At 49.9% G+C, this 20,542-nt stretch overlaps 3 protein-coding genes across 3 annotated transcripts; 1 reads left to right on the top strand and 2 right to left on the bottom strand.

Moving 5' to 3' along the window:
* Positions 1–1,307: 1,307 nt before the first annotated feature.
* Positions 1,308–8,423, top strand: BP5553_02028 (uncharacterized protein; the record flags this gene model as incomplete). The annotated part of the gene is made up of 5 exons (XM_032010651.1): positions 1,308–1,354; positions 1,405–1,969; positions 2,022–2,109; positions 2,164–5,478; positions 5,536–8,423. 5 exons carry the CDS (start codon positions 1,308–1,310, stop codon positions 8,421–8,423), a joined length of 6,903 nt encoding a protein of 2,300 aa, XP_031874705.1.
* A 691-nt stretch (positions 8,424–9,114) lies between these two features.
* Positions 9,115–10,494, bottom strand: BP5553_02027 (NAD(P)-binding Rossmann-fold containing protein; the record flags this gene model as incomplete). The annotated part of the gene is made up of 2 exons (XM_032010650.1): positions 9,115–10,206; positions 10,264–10,494. 2 exons carry the CDS (start codon positions 10,492–10,494, stop codon positions 9,115–9,117), a joined length of 1,323 nt encoding a protein of 440 aa, XP_031874704.1.
* Positions 10,495–15,574: 5,080 nt separating this feature from the next.
* Positions 15,575–18,584, bottom strand: BP5553_02026 (Uncharacterized protein; the record flags this gene model as incomplete). The annotated part of the gene is made up of 12 exons (XM_032010649.1): positions 15,575–15,856; positions 15,916–15,952; positions 16,006–16,259; positions 16,311–16,406; positions 16,462–16,883; positions 17,005–17,053; positions 17,115–17,271; positions 17,322–17,337; positions 17,479–17,514; positions 17,566–17,656; positions 17,703–17,862; positions 17,917–18,584. The coding sequence occupies 12 exons, from the start codon at positions 18,582–18,584 to the stop codon at positions 15,575–15,577; spliced, it is 2,268 nt and encodes a 755-aa protein (XP_031874703.1).
* Positions 18,585–20,542: the final 1,958 nt, after the last annotated feature.

Raw genomic sequence — 20,542 nt, 5'->3', positions numbered from 1 at the left:
CCAAGCCTCTGCCCGGTCATACCATGGCCTGCTGCGGATAATGTAGTATTCCTCTAGGTCTCGGATCAGATCCTGAGCTCATTTGTTGTGGTACTCTACGGTGCTCTACGAAGTAATCTCATCTCATCTTGTTGCGACGCGCGAGTGCAACACAGGCTACAATTACGGCTGCACTGCCCGAGCCTCTCGGAGAATTGAGGCTGTTCGTACGAAGTATGAGTATGAAATTGGCATCTTCTCTTCCGACCAGAGCTTGACACTCAAAGGCTCAAATCCAGGACCGAAACTGGCTATTCCAGTAATCCTGCTCCTGCTCCTACGCCGTACAGTACCTACCGAACTTCGTATACACATGCGAGACAAGCCAAGACGGCGGCAACTGACAGATGCCGTGCAGAAAGCGAGCCTGCGAAGTAGACAGGATGCCTCGCGTCTCGTCGTCCTGTTGCTGGCTTCTTCCCTCGACTATGTAGACCTCGATAGAGCACAACCCCCAGCTGTGGCCGCGCCCCTAAAAAAGATTTGTGCATATGCATTTCACTGTACAATTGCAGATCTTATTACTTGAGAAACGATTTGTTCTTCTGTTGATTCGAGTCCGTGGGCCGGGTTTTCTGCAATCAAATGCGTAGGCCAAGAGCGAGGGCGTGGTGGTACGAAACCTGCATGGTTTCAATTGAAACGCCTGGTGCAAGGCCCTCTCCACTCGACGCAACTGGATATCCAAACCATCAGCCTCTCCAGCCCCTATGAACCTATCAAGCTACGGAGCTATTCCAAACTGCCTCTGCCAACCGATCCACGGGGCACGGAGAATTCTCAAAACTGCATTCCGCGCAATGCCACCGCCTGTCACTGTTAGAGATCTTGTTCCAGCTCTGTGGATGTTCGAGGCTCTACGGAGTAGGAAGGAAGGATGCCGTGACCGTGTCAATTCTCTCTTCCACGCATATTACCACGCTGTTTGATACTGCTGTCAAGTGCTGTCAAGTGCTGCCCCGGCGCTCCTACCGCGTGCGCGACGCAGACGCACACGCAGATACAGACAAAGTCCCAGCCGCTGCTTCAGACCCCATGTGACTCTACTCTGCCTACTACGTACCTTCACACTCTACTCTGTCTCTTCCCTCTGTTCGATACCCACTGGCTGGACTCGACGGTTGCGTTGCTTGTTGTCGCCGTCGTTGACCATGGCCCTCTGTTAACTGTCGTTCTCCACCATGCATCGTGCGATTCTTTTCTTGAGAGTTTACCCATAGATTGGGCTTTATCTGTATAATTTTTTTCAATTGTAATCCGTCGCCGCCATGGCCATTCCAGATGCCATCCAGACTTTGTCGGCGGCGTTCTCATTGTTAGTCCTATACCTATACACCAGCCTTTTCACAGACTAATATCTTGCAGTGGCATTCTAGTTCAGGCCGCGTCGGCCGCTTTATTTCTTTATTTCAAAGGGCATGGGACTAAGATATTTCAGGACGGCCGGAGGCTGGTCCTCATGCTGTTTCTGTTATTTGCTGCGTTATGGGCCCAAGTTGGCTTTGTCAATCTGATGGTCGGACCAACCTCGCCTACTGCCTGCCAGACGTTGCTGGTATTTACGACGATATTCGACCAAGGGGCGAGAGTGGTGATGGAGCAGTTCTTGCTATGGACATTGAGTCAGGGAACCAAGGTGACGGCCCAGCAATTGGTTCTTCAGGGTATTCTGGGAATCAGACTGGTCGCAGGCGGCATCCTGGTGGGGTTTACACGACCTGATTTTGCGCCTGTCTGTGTCGCCCGTACTTCAGCGATGCCAGTCAACATTACCGTCCTCGCCCTCGACCTAATTATCATAGGAGTATTGATAATCCGAGCTTTCTCATCCGGGATGTTCCATACTATGCGTAATGAGAGTCAAAGCATTCAAGGAGAGCAAAGCAAGGCCTTTATATTGAGCATTGCGGGGGTTGTCGTGTGGACTGCTGTAAGTGACTTTTTATCGAGTGGCTGAGAAATTACTCATTATCTCGCTCTAGACCAGCGTTCCGATGACCTTGGGACTTTCAACTGTTATCTTGATTGTTAGAACTGTGGTGCCCACAAATGGATTGATTATACTTGTTGGTGAGTAATGATGGTCTCCATGGTCTGGTAGGACGCACATCTAATAAATGATAGGCATGGTTACAATTTTCTCCGGCGTTTTGCTATCGCCAAAAGAGGAGGAAGGAATTACACCCGAGGCTCGATCGCCGTTCACTGCGCCCACACCACCATCTCGAGAGCTATTCATAGGTGGCATTGGAGATGGCTCTCCAGTTTCTGGCCGTAATTACACCAAAAACGGGATGTTGTTCGTTGTCAATCCTTCGGCAACACCACGTGATTCTCCGACGACCAGATTCCAGGGGAATCATCAAGGGGATACAAAAGGATTTACAAAACTCGGTGACGAAGTTAGAGTACGAGCTCTTGGAGGCGATAGATTTGGCGAGCCTGAGTCAAGTAATGGGCATGATCGGGGCTCCAGTGGCGCGTTCTTCTCGGCCCTGTTGGCGACACCGTTGCAAGCTGGAAATCAGCTCGCGATGCCTCCAAATGTGAAGGCCGCTCCAGAGAGGATGCGGAATATACCCATGTCTGCTGCAGCGCAACAGAAAAGATCCCTCTTCAATTGGTCAAAGGCACCTGCGAAAACACCAATTCGGAACTTGGTTATATCGAAGCCGGTCATGGAAAATAGCGAGGATGACGTTGTCCAGACATTTACGAGAATGCCAACTATCGACCTTGCTACTGCCGCGATCAATGAGCGAGAACGCCGTGAGGGTGTCAACGCCAGGTCCCGTCTTGTCGCCAACCGGCCTGCCCCAGAACCACCATCCCTTCCTCCAGCCCAGGAGGGACTGCGTAAGAGCATTAGTCTTAAGCGGAAAGTGCCTCCAAGCCACCCAGCTCAGCCTATGCCTACGATAGCTGGTTCCAATTCTTCTAACCTTTCTGTCAATGGCATGAATGGTAACACTACTTCCGTGTCACTCTCCCCTAATCGGGAAGAAGTCCGTCGACGGTCGCCACGTAATACGGACAACTTTGAAAAGTGGACCGATGAGAAGCTAGTCTCAAAGCCCTCGTTCTCGAGGAAAGCAACAACCGGGCTACCCATGAATCCTAGATCGCAGCGAATGGCAACGGCTGGCCAGACTGGCTTGGGCAAGGAGCAAACGGTGCTGTTTGTAAATGACATTGTCTACGACAATCCTGCCGTGGTGAAGACCATCATTGATGCTGCCCCGGATATGTACGCTTCCGCAAAACGTCCGAAAACCGCCGGAAAAGTTCTGGATAACCCCTTGACTCGTACACCACACTCATCAAACTCTGTCATACATCGACCTAGACCTATTAAACGAGACTCCGACATGGACCGCATTCTGTTTCCTAGTGAGCCGTCACCGAACCATAGACGGAGCAAGTCCGCTACTTATATGGGAGTGAGGAAGTCCCTCCTCGCTTCACAGCCGGGAAGCCCTACAAAACTCCCTCCACTTCCCCCACCACCAACCAGTGCGATGAAATTGAGGCGATTACTGCCAAATGACACAAAAAGCATGACCTTCGACGAGAAGATGGAATTACTATTCCCAGCTCCACCCGGTGTCCCAACAATACCGAGCCGGAGGTCGTCAGTGCCATCTCTCCCACCGTTCCCGTCAATGCTCCTATCCAACATAGCAGGAACCAACAACCCCGTGGAGGACAAGCATTATAGCGTAGCGTCGAAAAGGACAACAATAGGATTGTTTGGCCCGTTAGATCTCAATGACCAACCAACTTCGCCAAATAGAGAGCTAAAGAGATCCGAGCAGCGCCAAGCCTACCGCTTCAGCGCTAATACATACCAAAATATTGCTGACCAAGTCGGGGAGACTTGGATTCCTGGTATTCCTGCTAGTGAAGTTGACATCCGTAACTCGGTCCAACCCCCCCCGGAAAGTGACTCGGTAATGGAAACTAGAAAGTCTTCCTTTTCTGTTACAACTTCTAGCGACGCAAGCTCTCATGAAGATTCGGTCACTTACTGGGGATCTGTACATTCCGAGTTGTCAGCTATTGACCTCTCGAAAGAAAGACAGACTGCGCGATCAACCTTCATACCGTGCCGAAATGGCAGCAGCGATGCTGTTTCCATTCCACCTGTTCCCTCCCTAGCGAGCCATGATGAAGAGACAGTTATGACCGTTATGATGGACCCGGGAGATATCCCCCTGCCCATCCCCCCCCAGCCAACCGGAGGCAGAACATCTTTCTTTCTCGATGCCGATCAAACATCACTAGAAGACAAAGTCTACCAACCTCCAAATGCAGTAGCTTGGCACCATCGGATTGGTGACGAGCTCCCAACGTTCTCCGAAAGGAGGTCAAATAGCAGAGCGCGCAAAATGCCACCACCAACCCCTTTGTTGTTGAACAGCAGTGGTAGACAAACTACAGCGATGATACACGCTTCTGAACCGTCTCCAATTTCCCCACCAGAGCGTGCAATTCAGGAAATTCAAGCCCAACTAAAACGGTTTGAAGAACCTAGCCGTGGCTCAGTAGGCTCTATTATGCGCCACTTGCCTCATTCAACAGATCTTGGAAGTGCTCAAGATGATGAGGATTCCCGACTTCAATTGCTTGAAAATCTTGAGAAAGAAATGGGAGAGCAAGAAACCCAGTGGCAGCACATGCAAGACAACCTCGATAGAGATTCCATATCTGTTGTTATGACGCCTCAGGAAGCAGCGCCCTCGGAGCATGATTTGCACCAAGAGTCTTCTCAGGTACCTTCCCGGACGCCCTCTCTCGTCCTTTCTCGTCGAGCTCGAATCAGGAGTAGTATGACACGGTCCGGGGGAGAGGATTCAACATCAACTGTATCAACTCTTAGCTCGGATAATTCAAGGGCAAGCATCTGGCAGCAACGTCTTGCGGAGGCTCAAGTGGAATATCTAGAGAAGGCACCCCCTCCTCTCCGAGAGAAAAGTTTGAACTTTCTCTCCGCACCAAGACATCATCAGCTTGGAAGCCCGACACCACCTGATAGCGTAGACTCGGACTCCGACTATGAGACAGAATTAGAACTTGATGGCTTTACCATGGTCACTTCACAAAACTCTAAGTCTATGCCCAAGCAATTAGCATCACTGTGGGAGTCATCTGCGCCGTCACCCAACGCTGCTTCTGGTCGTCTATGGAACCCTCCATACGAGGTATCAGCGGTATATATGGCTTCTCGTGAACCACCAGCTAAGGACATTCGACCTATCCTGCGTCAGACTGCAGGTAGCCTTGAAATAACAAGCTCTGCCTTGTGGTCAAAGCCCCGCTCGTCCGATCAAAGTCGTGCAGTGGCTGGTCTTTGGGGCTCAACCGCTGTGCGCCCACGAAGTCGCGTAACCCGACGGCCCCTCCGGAAGTCAAAACGTATCACGTTTTTACCTGACATTAGTATGTACTAGGCTAGTTCTCCGAAAATGCACAAGATCCTAGCTAATCCATTATCAGTTGAAAGTCCCACTCCACTCCCTAACAAGAGAGACACCCTCGGAATATTTCAGTTTCCATGGGGAGAACAATCGGACTCGGCCGTTTACCAGCCTGCTTTCAACCCTGGTCTTTTAGGTGCCCCTATATTGAACGCTAGCCTCCAGGCAAGGTCTCGCCAACTTGAACCCGAATCGAATGGATACTCATCTTCGTTCTTTGATGATTATGATGAGGAGCATGATGATGATGATTATATTGACCCTGAGAGCGACGATGACTTTGACGAAACCACTCTGTGGGAGATTGCAAGCTTATTGGAATCTACCAGTACCCCCTCCGAAAACAGTTTGGTCCCGCAACCCCCAAAGCTGATACCGATCAGCGAAATCATTGAGGACTATGACGATGAAAGTGACACGGAAGACTCTACAGGGGAAGACTTGGCCAATTCAAGAACACCGATTAGACCACTCGTGTTGGCAACCCGCTCTCAACTCTGGACCGCTAGTAGCGATGTTGTTTTTTCAGCGGCCGCTACAGGTTTACCCCAACCAGAAGAAACCATCTGGAAATCTCTTGTTGCTTCGACCGAGGGTGCTATCAGATCCAAACCGCACACGTCTGAGATCCTACCAGTCATCGCTTCGTGTGAGCTGTGGGCTATTTCCGAGCCACAAAGATCTCCCTCCCCCTCCAATACTTTAATGTGGGAGAGTAGAGATGCCGTTACGCAGTCTCATAATTCATCACCAAAGTCTGAAAAGGCGCTTCTGTGGCGATCGCAGCCCAAACAGGAGGATCGCAATAATAGCACTGGCTTATTTAATTTCTCCAACGATAAATCTGTGGTCCGCACCACACAAGCAAGTCCAGCTGCAAGTGAGGTGGTCAGGCCCACCCGTCCAACTAATGGCACCCTCGCTAGTCTTGCATCTCGAAATTTATGGTCCGCTAATCATAGTCTCGTGGAGGAAATTGACTGGATCTCTGAGTATTCAAGACGTCAAAAGTCTTCCCGTGTTGCATCATCCCAAGCGATGTGGACACCGGCCAAGCCTGTGATAGAGCTTGGGGTCACTGTCCATGAGCTATTCTCAGTTTCTAGCTCGCCGCCTAGTCAACGGACCACCGCTTTGGCCCCAGCAGCAATCGGCATGGCCCGCAACCCTCGAACAATCAGCGCACCATTAAGTGGGTTGGAATCAGACGAACTTTGGAATGGTTTCAAACCAGTAGAACCTGAGCACCATTGGATATCCGAATCATCTATAAGCCCAAATAGCCCTTCATTATGCTCCAACCCATCATCTGGTGAGTCTTCACCGGCATCCGATGCATCATCGGTCAAGTCTACTAGCAGCAAAGCTTCGTCTCTATGGGGGTCCATTAGTTCCACTGCGAGTTCGGCAGTGCCATGGTGGAGCCCTAAGTCTAAAAAGTTGGCACCCTCCCAACCACCCAAGGATAGTTCCAAGCAACCCTCAAACATCCCCGTTCGTCAATTACCGACCAAAAGTGTGCAACCCTCGGTAAAGCCAACGATGGCCTCCAAAATTCCGGCGCCTGTTAAACCACTGGAACCCCTCAGGGAATCAATGGTGCTAGTATCTCGAAGTAATTCGGCTATCAAGGTTCCAACCCTCGATAGCACTCCAGCCAAGAAATTCCGCCGAACAGTAATTGCTCAACAATCGGTTTCGCCAATCCACAGGCCGCTCCGCCACCAGTACACGCCTACTATTGCGTTCCGTGCTAACTGGGACGAAGCGCTTGCTGAAGCAATAATTGCCAGCACGCCCAAGAAGGCATTGACTCGTTCCAGAGTAACGGAGGCCGATTGGACTACTGCTTTGAATTCTGCAATCGTGAAGTCCCAACCACTTCTAGTGCGACAAAACGCTTCCCCCAAGATGTGGGATGAAGCTCTCAATGAAGCCATGGCAAAAAGCGTCACTTCATCCTCGATCACTTCAAATTATGACCCGAGTTCCCGCCATCCAGTCTTCTTCACCCAAAAGCTTATTTCAAAGTCAGCAGATATTCACCCAGCCGCTCTGGGATACGTAACAAGTACGACATCGTCTCAAGTCTACATGTGGAGCCCACCTATAAATACCATGACTATAAAAGCGGCAGCCCTTTGGTCGAAGGGAACAGTATCCAAGCCGGCATTCAACCCAAATACCCCAGGGTTTAATCTCGAACCAAGTAGAAATGCTCCAATCACTATGTCCCTCGACCTACCAATGTTGCAGTCATCATCTCTTTGGGCCCCAAGTCAAACTGTCGCCTTGCAACGCAATTGGTTGGCGGCTGCCAGCAAGGCCAAGGCCAAGACCTGGACTCCACGCGTCATATCGCCTGTTACCAAGGGAAATAACAGCCACAAGATGTGGTCGGCCCCGGATTCAGTAGTTACGATCCAATGTGAACATCCTGATATGTTCGCTCACGTGGAGGCTGAATATGCAAAGAAATCTGCTGGTCTGCGAGCGCCCGCTTTGCCAAACTTGATCTCTAACCAACTTTTCGGGCTCGCACTTGACTCGCAACCCGAAAGCACTCATTGGCTCCATACCACCTGCAAATTGCCTGAAGCATCCAATCTTCCAATCACATCGCCCATAACGGCCATCCAAGGACAAACATGGGCCAAGCCCGTATCTGTTGCGCCGGTAGAACAGGGGGTTAACAGCATGTGGGAATCTCGTACGTCGCCTATCAACTCCTCACCGGCACTCTTCTCCAACCCGCATACCACTCCCTGGGATCGTAAGAAGGGACAGCCAGATGGCGTAAAGACGATCGAGAGCACCGAAATGTGGCGGCCATCAATGGAAATCCCCGCGAGCCCGAAAAACTGGCTTGTTACCAGAGGATTCTCCAGAGTCGAGTTCAGATATTGATGATTTGGCTACTTGTAAATATCAACAGAATACAGCTCTGTTTTCGTTTGTCAACATACCATAGAGTTTGAGAACTTACCATTTTGGGCAGGAGAGAAGTGATACCCTGGTCAGATGATAGAGAAACTCGTATAATATAAGCCATCTATGCAACGTTACGACTAAGTCCCACTCTGCCTTATATGCATTTTACACGACCTGAACAACCCAATACGCCAAAGAACGATATAATTAGGTATATATAATGAAGTTGATTTTGCTGCCTGCCCAGTGTAACAACATTATGGAATTGAAACTACCACGTGACCGTGCCGCTTTGCCGAAAGCGGCAAGCAGTTGCCAAGAAGCCCTTTGTGATGGCTTCGTCTGTCATGGGATCAAGATACGATATATACCGGTAGGTAGTAGTACTCCTAACACAATACACATACAAACCAACGCCCTTTCCCTCAATGCTTCCACCTTATATCCCTCCGATGTCCCCTCAACCTCGACTTCCATTCCAAAACCTCAAAATGCGATGACAAACGAGAGAAAAAACGAGAGTGCAGCAACAACGTCAACAGCACCACCAAACAGCAGCCAATTCCAAAACATTAAGACACAGGAGGCCAAATCTCGCTCTTGGTCTCACGGGGTGAACTCATTTTCCTGCCATCGACGCCAAATGATCATACGCATATGCCAAAATCTATAAAACCGCATTCGACTCAGTCGCTGCACGCTCCAGGAAGCGCCAGATGTCGCGGCAGCACATCTCTAGACTTTTTTCTGTCCGCCAGCCCAGCTCCTCCCGGGCACGGCCTGCTTTAGCAACACACATCCCAACGTCTCCTTCTCGCCGGCCCACGAGCTTGGTGGGGATCTTTCGTTGCGACACCTGCTCCATGGCCGCGACGACGTCTAGGACAGAGTACCCTTGTCCGGTTCCAAGGTTGTACACCCGGAAGCCCTGGGCAGCACGAGATTTCAGCGCTGCAAGGTGTCCCAATGCCAGATCGGTGACGTGGATGTAGTCGCGGACCGCAGTTCCATCATGGGTGTCATAATCGTCACCATAGATGTTCAGCACTGGTGATTCACCGGTGATTACTCGCAAGACGACCGGCATGAGGTTTGTGGCCGCGGCGCGGGGATCTTCACCTAGCAAGCCGGACTCGTCGCAACCGATGGGGTTGAAGTAACGCAACGCTGTGATGGTCCATTCGGGGTCTGCGTGTGCTAAGTCGTTCAAGATGGCTTCGCACATCCACTTTGTTCGACCATATGGATTCGTCAAGCCTGTGGACCCAGATTCTACCACCTTCTTCAAGCCATCGTCATCATGGAACACGGTTTTTGTTTGGCTGCAGTACTCTTCTCGCAGCGGTATCCCTATGTCTGCCACAGTCCCGTACACAGTCGCTGAAGAACTGAACACGAAGTTCTTGATGCCGAAGTCACCTAGCAAGCTGCAGAAGTCGATCAGGCCACCAACATTGTTTGCGTAGTATTTGAGGGGATGTTTGATACTTTCGCTCACAGCTTTGAACGCTGCAAAATGGATGACCCCGGAGATGTTCGACCGGCGACGGTTTTCTGGGTATTCGCCGAATCCAAGTGGAACTTCGTACGCCTCGAGTATTGTCGTTAGCGTCTGTGTATCTCTGAAATCGGCTTCATATAGTTTCAGCGATGGCCGCCGACTCCCGACTTTGACAGTATCATAGTGGTGGGCAACCATGGCCTCCAACCTGTGGAAAACAGAATTGAAGGCATTGCTCAAGTTGTCGATGATTATTACCTGCATTTATGACGTTTAGTTTCATTCTGATGATGAGGGTGATGGGCAAATAGCTACGTTATATCCAGCTTTCGCCAATTCCCACGCTGTGTGCGACCCGATGAATCCACAACCTCCGACAACAAGTATGTGTTGGTCACTCGTCGACTGTTGGACCGCAACATGAATATCATGATCGTCGAACAGGATTGATCTCTCGGTGAATGGGGTATCAACAAACCCGCTATCTGATCCAGACGAAAACCCTCCTGGGGTTGAGGCGCCAGAAGATGTGGTGCTGCAAGGCATGGTTGGATTTATCCCTGCACAGAAATGATTTGAAGATACGCTGGAAAATTTCTTATCGGTTTCAACCTAACATGTCTTTATACTCCTGCATTGAACTTTACGTGGGAGGCGTTCTGCGTCTTACGGAAGCCTCGCAAGAACGTGTTTCTCTCGCGTGATAAACTTGGGTACCGGGTGAAGCCAATATGGCTCTACTCTAGGTTCCCATTGCCGCTCAGCCGTGGAAATTTTCGCGGTATATTGCACGAAGGCATGATATATTGGAAGGCTGTTTCTAGAAGCCCCTGAAATGCACGCACGGAAATTTTGCGAAGAATCGGGCATGTTGCCTTGTTACTTTGCTCTATGCGCTCCAACCCACGCATTGCCATTTTGGGACTTAGGAGTGGTGCCTAGCTACTGAGTTTAAGCAATATCTGCCAGAGCGACCGTCCCGTGGCTAAGATTATTGCCTCTCGTAATAGGACTCGCTCAGGACCGTTGAAGCCGCGCGTTTTACGCAAAATATTACCACAATGGAGCAGAACGGAAGGTGACTGAAAATGGCTTCCCATCGTCTCCATGGGGGGAGCTCATGACTATGGCTGCGACTTAAGGCCTCTGAGGACTTACCGGAGCATCAGCTGGATAGAATCTACTGAAGGGCAGGCCCTTGCTATGTTCCATCACATTTCGCCTTCGACTATTATGCTACCGCAGATGGTCAAAATTGTGCGCCGGAGTCTCAAGGTCTCAATGTTATTTTCTTGTTCGCCCAATGCCTTTGATCCGAAGCCAATTAGGCACTTAGACTACCCGCCTCAAGGCCGAATCCCATTTCCCAGGCACAGTACTAAATAATGGCCCATAGCTTGGTAGCCATCTTAGTCAATGAATATGTGGAGTGCACCCCAAAGAGCTCTGACTTTGCTTCCAGAAGTCGACCATTGGTGGGGTTCTGGGTCCAACCTAGAGATTCATTTTCCTCGGTAAGTGTGCCTATTCCTTTCGCAGGCGTCTCGCGGGAGATATAGCCGCCCTGAATCCCGTGGTATAAAGAAATCTTGGTTGTCCTGGATTTCGGGCGCAAAGTTATTTCATATTGAAAGCAGATCGACGCAGGCACCTTGGATCGGACATTCTCCTTCCTAGTTTTGTCAACAATCACATATGCCGGTATGACATACGCAGCAAAAGAACACCGGGAATTTTGCGGGGAATCGTCGGACAAGACCGCGGGGGCAAAATTATCCAAGCGATGGGCTGAATGGTCAAAATTCTCCGTCGAGTCACCCCCATATCTCAAGAGGCTGTACGAAGTATTGAGTCAGCATCCCACGAGATCTGACAATGGGCGATCGTTCTGCTGCAAACAAACAATACTCGAATTAAGGCTAAACTGCTTTAGGGCACTGTGTGGCTCATCGATCGGCCTTTACCAGGGAGAAATAGAGTGTTTATTGGACGGGTCCTCCTGCTCTCAGCCGCTTCCCTGGATTTATTTGTGCGATATCGATCTCTGGTGGGCTAGTGCAGTCGCAGATCTGATATGTTGACAAAACAAAGTGGGGGATCTTGGAAGATGCTCGATTTCGCCTGGTCGATCGTACCCTTCTTCGTATATTCAGAATATTGGATCCTCAGCCGTCTTCGATTGATATCGTTCGGATGGTGCATGGCACGTTTCCGAAGCCACCGGGCTCGTCCCAATATCCGTTCCCACACATATGTGGCGGCCATTCTCTGCCTATCGGCCCTCGCACCCGTCCCGCACGAGAAGACGACGTCTGAGGATGGTCATGAGTGGAACGACATGGTGCATTCTGAAGGCTGTGAATTAAACCTTCTTCAATCTATATTTTACCAGGTCCCTCAGAGGTGGTGGCGACGCCGAGCTTTGTTCGGCCTCTGGTTGCTGAAGCCGAAGAAAATGTTGGCCAAATCAGTGCTTCTGAACGCTGTGGACGACTGGATAATACCCCACAATAACAAGGATGGCCGGCGTCTCAACCCCCCAGCTGGAGGACGCGTGGCGGCAAGAAGTTTCCGAGAACTTGGTCAGGGAAGAACCTGTAAATCGATATAGTGGTGCACAGCGACTCGAAAACTCACAGTCAGAGCCCACACAACAGAAAAATTCTTTCCGCAGGGAATTTTCACTGTTACATCCGGGAGGAAGGGAGGGTTTCACTTATATGGCTTGCATATGATGCGCCTTGGCGCATATGCGAACCTATGTATTGCGTTTGTTGATGCATATATTTACAGTCGAGGGCGGCAACCATTTTGACCTTACGGCTCTCTGGGAAAGTATTTGTCTTCGAATTTCAGGAAAGAAATTTTTCCTGGGGTGACGTACACATCGCAAAGTCCCTGAATCTTCGTCAGATTCGGTATTTTGGCTGAATAGAACCTTCTGTAGGTTCGCTGCTCTGCTCATCGCAACAAACCGGGCTCAATGATCAGGTGGTGTCAATATTCTCAACATCATCTCGCCACATGCATGTGGAATCCAAACATACGAAGTGCATTTTGAAGCTGCCGTACACCTGAGAGCATCGAATCAAGCTGTGATGGCGTTCCTCATGGTATTCTGAATCGCCATCTCTCGCCTATGAGGAGGACGCAGGCTATATGCGCCGTTATAGGCTGAATTAGTTGATTGTGTTTGACGGCAAGAAAGATAATCCACCCCATCAGTTAATTATACGAGGCCTACCACCTTGATGGATTGAGGGAATCCTCCAGACCTATTGATGTAAAAAAAAAATTGGTGATAGTGCCTTAGCTCTTACGTGCAATCACATGTTCTAACTCGGCCGACTGTGGCTGGAGTTGGGTCGTTGGCAGAGAAGAATGAAGCAAAAAGATTCGCTTCTAAGTAATTATGGCATCCGCTTCCGACCACACTAACTTGGCTAGATCTTCCCGACTTTCTATAAGCTCTACGCTACACTCAGCCATCAACGCCACCCACGATGTCCGCCAGATCCAAATTCTAGCCCCTGACAGAGTTGCAGTGCGAGCTGTTGTCTAGATATAGACTCAACCAGCACGACATCGCTCTTCTGGATGACATGCAGCCACCGCCGCCACCATCGATGTAACAACACGATCTAGATCGGGCCACGAAAGCCGAGGCCTGGACACGAGATCGAGGCGTTTGTTGAGTTGCTTCTAGAATATTTGAGAGCTTCTTCGTATTTCAACCCATTGCTTGCGTGGCATTCTCCAAAACCAGACACAGCATGTCTAAATATGGGTTCCAACGGCCCGCATCGGCAAATTACTGGAGGGAAACTTTTTTCCGATCCTGACGCGGTACGGTAGGCTAACAATGCTGCTGCAGAAGCATCTTTGTTCATCAGAGGAACATGCCGGTTTCGTGTATCGACATACGCGGCAGTAACTTGTCCCGTTGAATGCGTATAGTGGTCCATGTTGCCAAGTATTCGTGTACCCATCTTGAGCAAGAGAGATATATCGCGCTGTTGAATGACTATGTGCTTATTGTGGGGTGCTTCGCTGCCCAGCATGAGAAGCTCGCATCTCTCGGGAAAGGATAACCACGCCTACTACTACCAGCGCCATAATTACAACAGTAGTTATTGCCATGAGCTTGAAGCGAAAGCTCCAAAAAGGATTGGAGGGTTCAGGAGTTGGTGTATATTGCTGTTGGTCGTGTTGGTCGTGTTGGAAGATCCCTCCAGAGGACATGGTGGGCTGCTAACGACTGCCGTTCTGACACCTGAGCTGCTGATCAACCAGGAACCCTTCGCTTTATGCTATGGGCGTGCTCCCTCCCAGCACTCACTCAGAACCCCGTGTGACAACATCTTGGGGACCATGAGGCTGAGATTGGCTTCCCCACAGGTCAATTTGCAAGTAATAGCCTCGGGAGAAAGGACGCGTAATTGCTCTTGTCATCTGGCCCCTAAGCCAGTAAAAAGTGTCAACAGTCATAAAAGCTCGTTCATGGGAGTTTGTCACTCGGATACTCTCTTCCGCCAGGAACAGGAACCGGTAGAGTTTCCCGACTTCAAGCAAGGTACCCCAAGTGCTGGAAATCTTTTTTTCCGTTGACATGTTTCCGGATGCAGAAGAAGACATAGCCGCACGTTCTGATGAATATCCCAAATTTATCAGGCCTCGTTTTCTCATGTCTCCCCCCACAGAGGTACGTACACCCAGGCTTCGTGGGGCTCAACCTGAACAAGGCCAAACCTTTTATTTCTGGGCAGGTATCGGGCCCGGACCAGGTTTTAAACACCTTAAAGCATATCCTTGAGGTTTCTCGGCATATGCAATAACAGCCTGCAGTATGATCATCACCAGGGTTGACATCGTTAATCGGCTCGCACACCATCAGGCTAAAATGCCAAGACAAAAAAGGCTGAGATCTTCGGGGTAGTGTAGAATACCCCATTTAACAGGGGCTAATATACTCTTCTCCTCTCCCCTTGAGTAGAAAGACCCCTTCGAACCAAGCCAGTTCGTCTCCGTAATCTTACTTGTTCTATAGAGATAGGACGGAAATGTTAGGCGCTGCTGAGGTCCCTACAGCACGGCAGAAGGGCGTCGATTATAACAATTTGGACAGTAAGTTGAATGATGGGCTGCTACTCAATTAGCTCTAGTTTCAGAGATGATCGATGAAGTGATGTAGCCGTATGGGCTAATCGAGCCCGGGCGCGGACTAATATGCAGGAGGTTTTGCATTTGGGTTCCTTCCTAGCGGGCCCTACGGACGCCACGGAGAATTTAGCCGGCGCTTGCGGGATGGGCTGAGAAGCTTGGACCAGTGAGGGTCGGAGGTTGGAATTTTGAGTTTGCCCAGTGTGGCGGAGGAAATTGGAAGGATTTGATATAAAGTATTTGGGAGTGGTTGTTCAGCTTGTAGGGGCTATACAAAGGCGGCTCGTAGGCGTCTTAAAGGGGAACATGTCCAATCTATTATGCTATTATTATAAGGAAACTTTTCAAAGATATGCCAAATGCAGATCGATAGAGCTACAAGCGAAAAGAGATGCTGGTGATGGGATAGATTGATATGCTCTAGTACCCGTTCTCGCACATGCAATCCTTCCGATATTATACTTGCTTACTTTGCGGACAATGGTATCGGTGTGGCGAGTGTGAATGTTACAGGCTTGCCGGACAATGTGACCCAGAGCGTCAAAGGATCAGACCCGCGTTGCTCCTTCGTCGCACCCTGAAGGGAAGTTACTGGCCCGGGGAGGGTGAGGGGAATCTTTTCTTTGCATCTGTTGCCGATGGCCCCAACTGTGACTCCAGTGATGGTCTGCGACTTGGAATCAACTGTCCAACTGAAATTCGGCCGGCAGGCGTCTCTGTTCATTCGAGACATGAATGTGGCTGCGAGCTAGTTGCAAGTAAGTATGTATGACAAATGGATATGCAGGATTATCGAGTCATGCTCACATCGTCATGCTTTTGCGAGACCAAGGGCCATTTTACACTTCGACAATGTTAGCATTTGACAGTGTCATGATACGCTTTGGGAAGGCTCACAGTCGAACAAATTCAACCACCACCGTTTCAGTCCACGCCATCAACAGAGAGTATTGACCGTTGCGGCCGTTAACGGTAGACTCTTCAACATCTGCCCACCGCAGATTGGCTTGATGAAACATGTGGGGATCATGATGCAAGCCTAATAGATGTCGCACATTGTTGTCTCTCTCTAACACAAGAAGGTCTGCATAATTGCCCTTTCCGGCGGAAAACTGTTCCCATTCCGCTGTCGTGCATGCCGGCAAGTCACACTAGAGGAAAACGTCAATTTGGGACCATAGAGGCGAACGGAAATTACCCACATTGTAGTAGATGTTGCTAGCCCATCGTGGGGTGATCTGGATTCCTGCGTAGCCGTTCGATTCGACTGTCGATATAAGGGGCCAATGCTCATTTTCCTTTAGAAATATGTTAATCGAGGAAATTTGAGAAAGAAAGCCAGCGGGAGTGTACCTGATTCATCAACACCGGGCGGGTATTATCACCCACAACGTGTTTTATTCCACTATCCGCCCAAGCTCTTACCGCATCTCCGTTATGCATACCAGTAATAGCTGGTGGGATGATGCCACTGGCGCTAAATTTCTCGGCTGCTGATATACCTACAGAATCAAGCCAAGCTTTATTCCAGGTAATTTCCTTGTAGACATCTGAGTAGGTAGCATTGTTCTCGTCCTGATGGGTGAAGGTGTGGGAAAGATGCGCAAAGGCATTGAGGTTGGTAGTATCCTCCCACCACCAAAGCAAGTCGTCGCTATCAGTGCAGTCCCTTGAGTACTTCGGATAAGCGGTTGGGGTGGCGGGGTATAGATTGGTACCGGAACCAAGAGGCTTTGTGAACTCAAGCGGTGTATCAATTTGGTCGGGATATTCGACTATATACAGTTAGTCTTGAGCATTTATCCAGAGATACCTCGCGCTGCACCAGCGGGCAAAGTCTCGGATTGTCACGTGATATAGATAGGATAGACCAGAGTTTGTTCGTCAAATACTCACTCGGTCCAGGGTTACATAGAGTATTAGTCGTGTCAGTGGCATTAACAGACTATTTGCCCATATATAATTAGTTGGGAGAGGTTACAACGTAGGCTCAGCTATATACTAACCTCAATATTCCCGTTGCCATTGTGGCCAACCTCCAGGAACCAGTCGCTGCCAGCGTTGAGTTTTTTCGTCAGTGTGGGGAGCCACTCGAGATGGCCCTCCATATCCTCAGCGGTAAGTCTAAAATTTTCCGTGGGGTTGTCGAAAATCGGGGTTTCACTATTAAGTAAATTAGTTAAGTGGGTAGGATATTCAACTTGACTTCATACAGAAACATATCGTCAACTAAGTTCAGTCAGCTGGGGCCCAAGAGGTGCCAAGAAGCATGTGACAAGAGAACAAAAGGATACACTTTTCCTCTATGGTATGCAGAAGCTCAATTGGACTTTCAACAATGAATATACCACAAGGAAGGAGGGTACATACTTTGTGGCGACATCATTGCTCGGCGATAACCAGCGTCTGTAAATGTTAGTGGGCCCATGTGGCTAATCTCGAAAGAATGATACTCACAAAGTCCTCTGGTACCCCAATTAATCCATGCATGCTGCAACAAGTTCGACGTCAAACTCCACCCGGTTGAAAATCCTATAAAGAAAACCATCTGACAAGATTAGCACAGCATTCATATTATTGGAGATGAGATATACCTGTTCCCTTCCATTGATCCTGTTAATCACACCTGCGGTAGACTTCGTTTTAAATCCATCAGCGGCTGCTGCAGAAAACTGTGCGAACTCAGTAGCAATAGAGGCATCAGTGATGTTAGCGGGATAATGCCATAGGCCGGCAGTGCTAACACCTGCACCACTAAATGGAGTATATTAGCCCATACTAGCCTTTTGCACGACATAAAATACTTACGTCTTGAGGCCAGCAGTGGTAAACTCTTTGTCGTTGGATATGGATACCGTCTGGTTTCCCTTGCTGCAGCAGGTCCCGAGTGAGGCGGTTCCGGTGGCGATTGACGGCGCGACATCGAGTCGCACCATTCGGACACCGAAGGCAAGCTGGTAATTGTAGAGAGCGTTCCATTGTGCATCAGTAAGAGCACTATGATACTGTCCAGTACTGTTGTTGATGTAGCTGATTTCTGATAGGACAACGACGAGCCCGTAATTGCCTTGGGTCGCTGAGTCATTCAATCTTGGGAGTGCTGCCCCTTCGGCGGGAACGATCAAGAGTTGATAGGGTATACCATGGTCGTTCAGTCCTGAATATGCCGAATATGCAACCGTTTTGTCCCGGGCGATCACCAACACTGTCCCATTGACCGTCCCGGCGGCAGCAGCAGCTGCCGCATCGATAGGAAGAGGTGATGCGGCATCCGAAGTGTTCGCACTAATCGTCAGCTGACCTAATTGCACTTCCACCAAAGGAGCTATATCGATAACCTTGGGGACGATGGATTGGTCATTGACGACTGCGCCATCACCGGTGGCCCTTTTGCTGAGCCAGTTGTCATTGCATCCGTGGACCGAGGGTAGGTATAGGGCTAAAGCCAAGCAGGCTCTCAGTTGCAGTGTCAGCATGGTTATGTTCCGAGGAATGCTACGTAGGTGGGGAAGCACTCAGTAGACGGTGAAACATGTGCTGGCTGCGTGAAATATATAAAAGAATGGGATAGGAAATCTGTCCAAAGCTGACGTGTCAGAGCTCATTGAAGACATCAGTAATAAGAGTAACGATCTGATTGTTGTGAAGTATGCGCGTTCCGATGTCACATAATGGTCCGCTTCCAACTATTTGATATTAATGGTTGCCGGCATCACCATGTGAATCCAACGTTACTCGGACCAGAGCCTTTGAATGAGACACCCAGATACTATAACAACTCTATAACCCCATGCTTTCCCTATTCCCCAGGTTTCACCCCCACAATGCCAACTATCACTGCCATTATAGAGATGGCCTTGGAGGCGGCGAATAAATGATGTGAAAATCAAAGGAGAGGAAGAGAAACAGGAGGTTAAGCGAATATGAGCGATTTCGAATAGGCTGGTCTAGAAGCCGTCCACGATCAGAAGACGTCCAGAAGCATCACAGAGAAGGATCGGAGAGCACGATAAAAGTGCCGTGGCTGATGCACTGCTACTACGCAATCCTTTTCAGTGGTGTGCGCACAATATTCTGCACCGCTGAGTACAGGTGTGTGGGAGTTCACTAGAATAGCCGTGATGGGTCATCATGGATGAATTCCGGACAGGCATTATGGAAACGCCTCATGCTACTGTCTCGAGCCTCCAAGTCCACAGAGCCCTGGCACAAGAGGCGCGTTCTTGGCGGTGGCCAATGGGCCCTTATAATCTGGGGTTGGAGCACATACTTTGGATATTTTGTTCCTAGCAGTATTGCTGTTAAGCCTGCATGCATCCTACAGGGCAGGGCGGTGCAGACGAGCTGGCCATCCACACATGGCAATATACACCGCGATCGATTAATATACGGCGGAGAGATCGAGGTGGAAGCAAGGCAGGTGTGGATTGGATGTGCTGGTGACGGTGATAGTGATGATCTGGCTGAAATATCAATTCGCCGTACGCGTAACGTCTTCGACCGGCAGAGCGACTCGGACAGAAATTCCTGTCGCCTCCCTGTCCTGTGATAAATGGAATCGGGCCTAGAGAGGCATCAAGGCCGTGGTTATGGTCGTAGTCACGGTGGGTTATAGTTGATGGAGAGGTGGAGAGGTGGAGAGGTGGGCAAGCCAACCCTCTTTACTCGACACAGACGGTTGGCAGACTTGCCGAAAGCCATACTGCAATATTTCAGCTGTGAATTTGTGCAATACTGCGCTGTGCTATCCCGCATACTCGAGTATCCCCAAGACTCCGTAGGCCAATATGGTGCCAAACTGCCCATGGTTGGTGGTGCATTGGCTGGGGTTGACCGTTGATGATCGACAACTCCCGCAGAGATGTGCAACAGGATGTTGGTGCTGGACGCCTTAGGCACCAAGCGCTGAGCGAGGTACCGGTACAAGTACTTCGCATATAACCTCACCCCTGGCGTGCGAGGCATCGGTACCGGTACCTAGCGGTGCTATGCTGTAAAGAGTAGACGAGCCCGTACCGGTGAGTACCTGAGCAAAGCACTCTACCTCTCACAGGGAAAAGCTACGGCAATTCGTGGCCGGCTGGGCGAGTAGGTAATTGCATTGTGAGTCTAAAAGACTAAAAACTAAGTATCAGGTCCATGCGTTATTGGTGGCTTAATAGCAATGGCGCCGAGCATGACCTATACGACGCCTGTATTTGCTGTACTTCGTGCTTCGTAGTGCTGTAGAGCTGTAGTGTCGTAGAGTCGTAGTGTTGTTGTTGTCCTGCTCTCCTGCTGTTTGTAGCCGCCCCTAACAAGGTTTGTAGCGCGGCCGCTAGGGCGGACGGGCGGATTTACCCTTGCTCCGCCGCCACCCTTTTAGGCGATTTACCCCTGACGCCAGACTCCCAACTCCAAACTCCCAACTCCATCCACACTGTACACCACACAC

Source organism: Venustampulla echinocandica (assembly GCF_003357145.1).
Source record: "Venustampulla echinocandica strain BP 5553 chromosome Unknown scaffold_0, whole genome shotgun sequence".
In the NCBI taxonomy this organism is placed as follows: Eukaryota; Fungi; Ascomycota; class Leotiomycetes; order Helotiales; family Pleuroascaceae; genus Venustampulla; species Venustampulla echinocandica.
The sequence above is the reverse complement of the archived record's forward strand: the minus strand, read 5'-3'. Positions and strand labels throughout refer to the sequence as shown.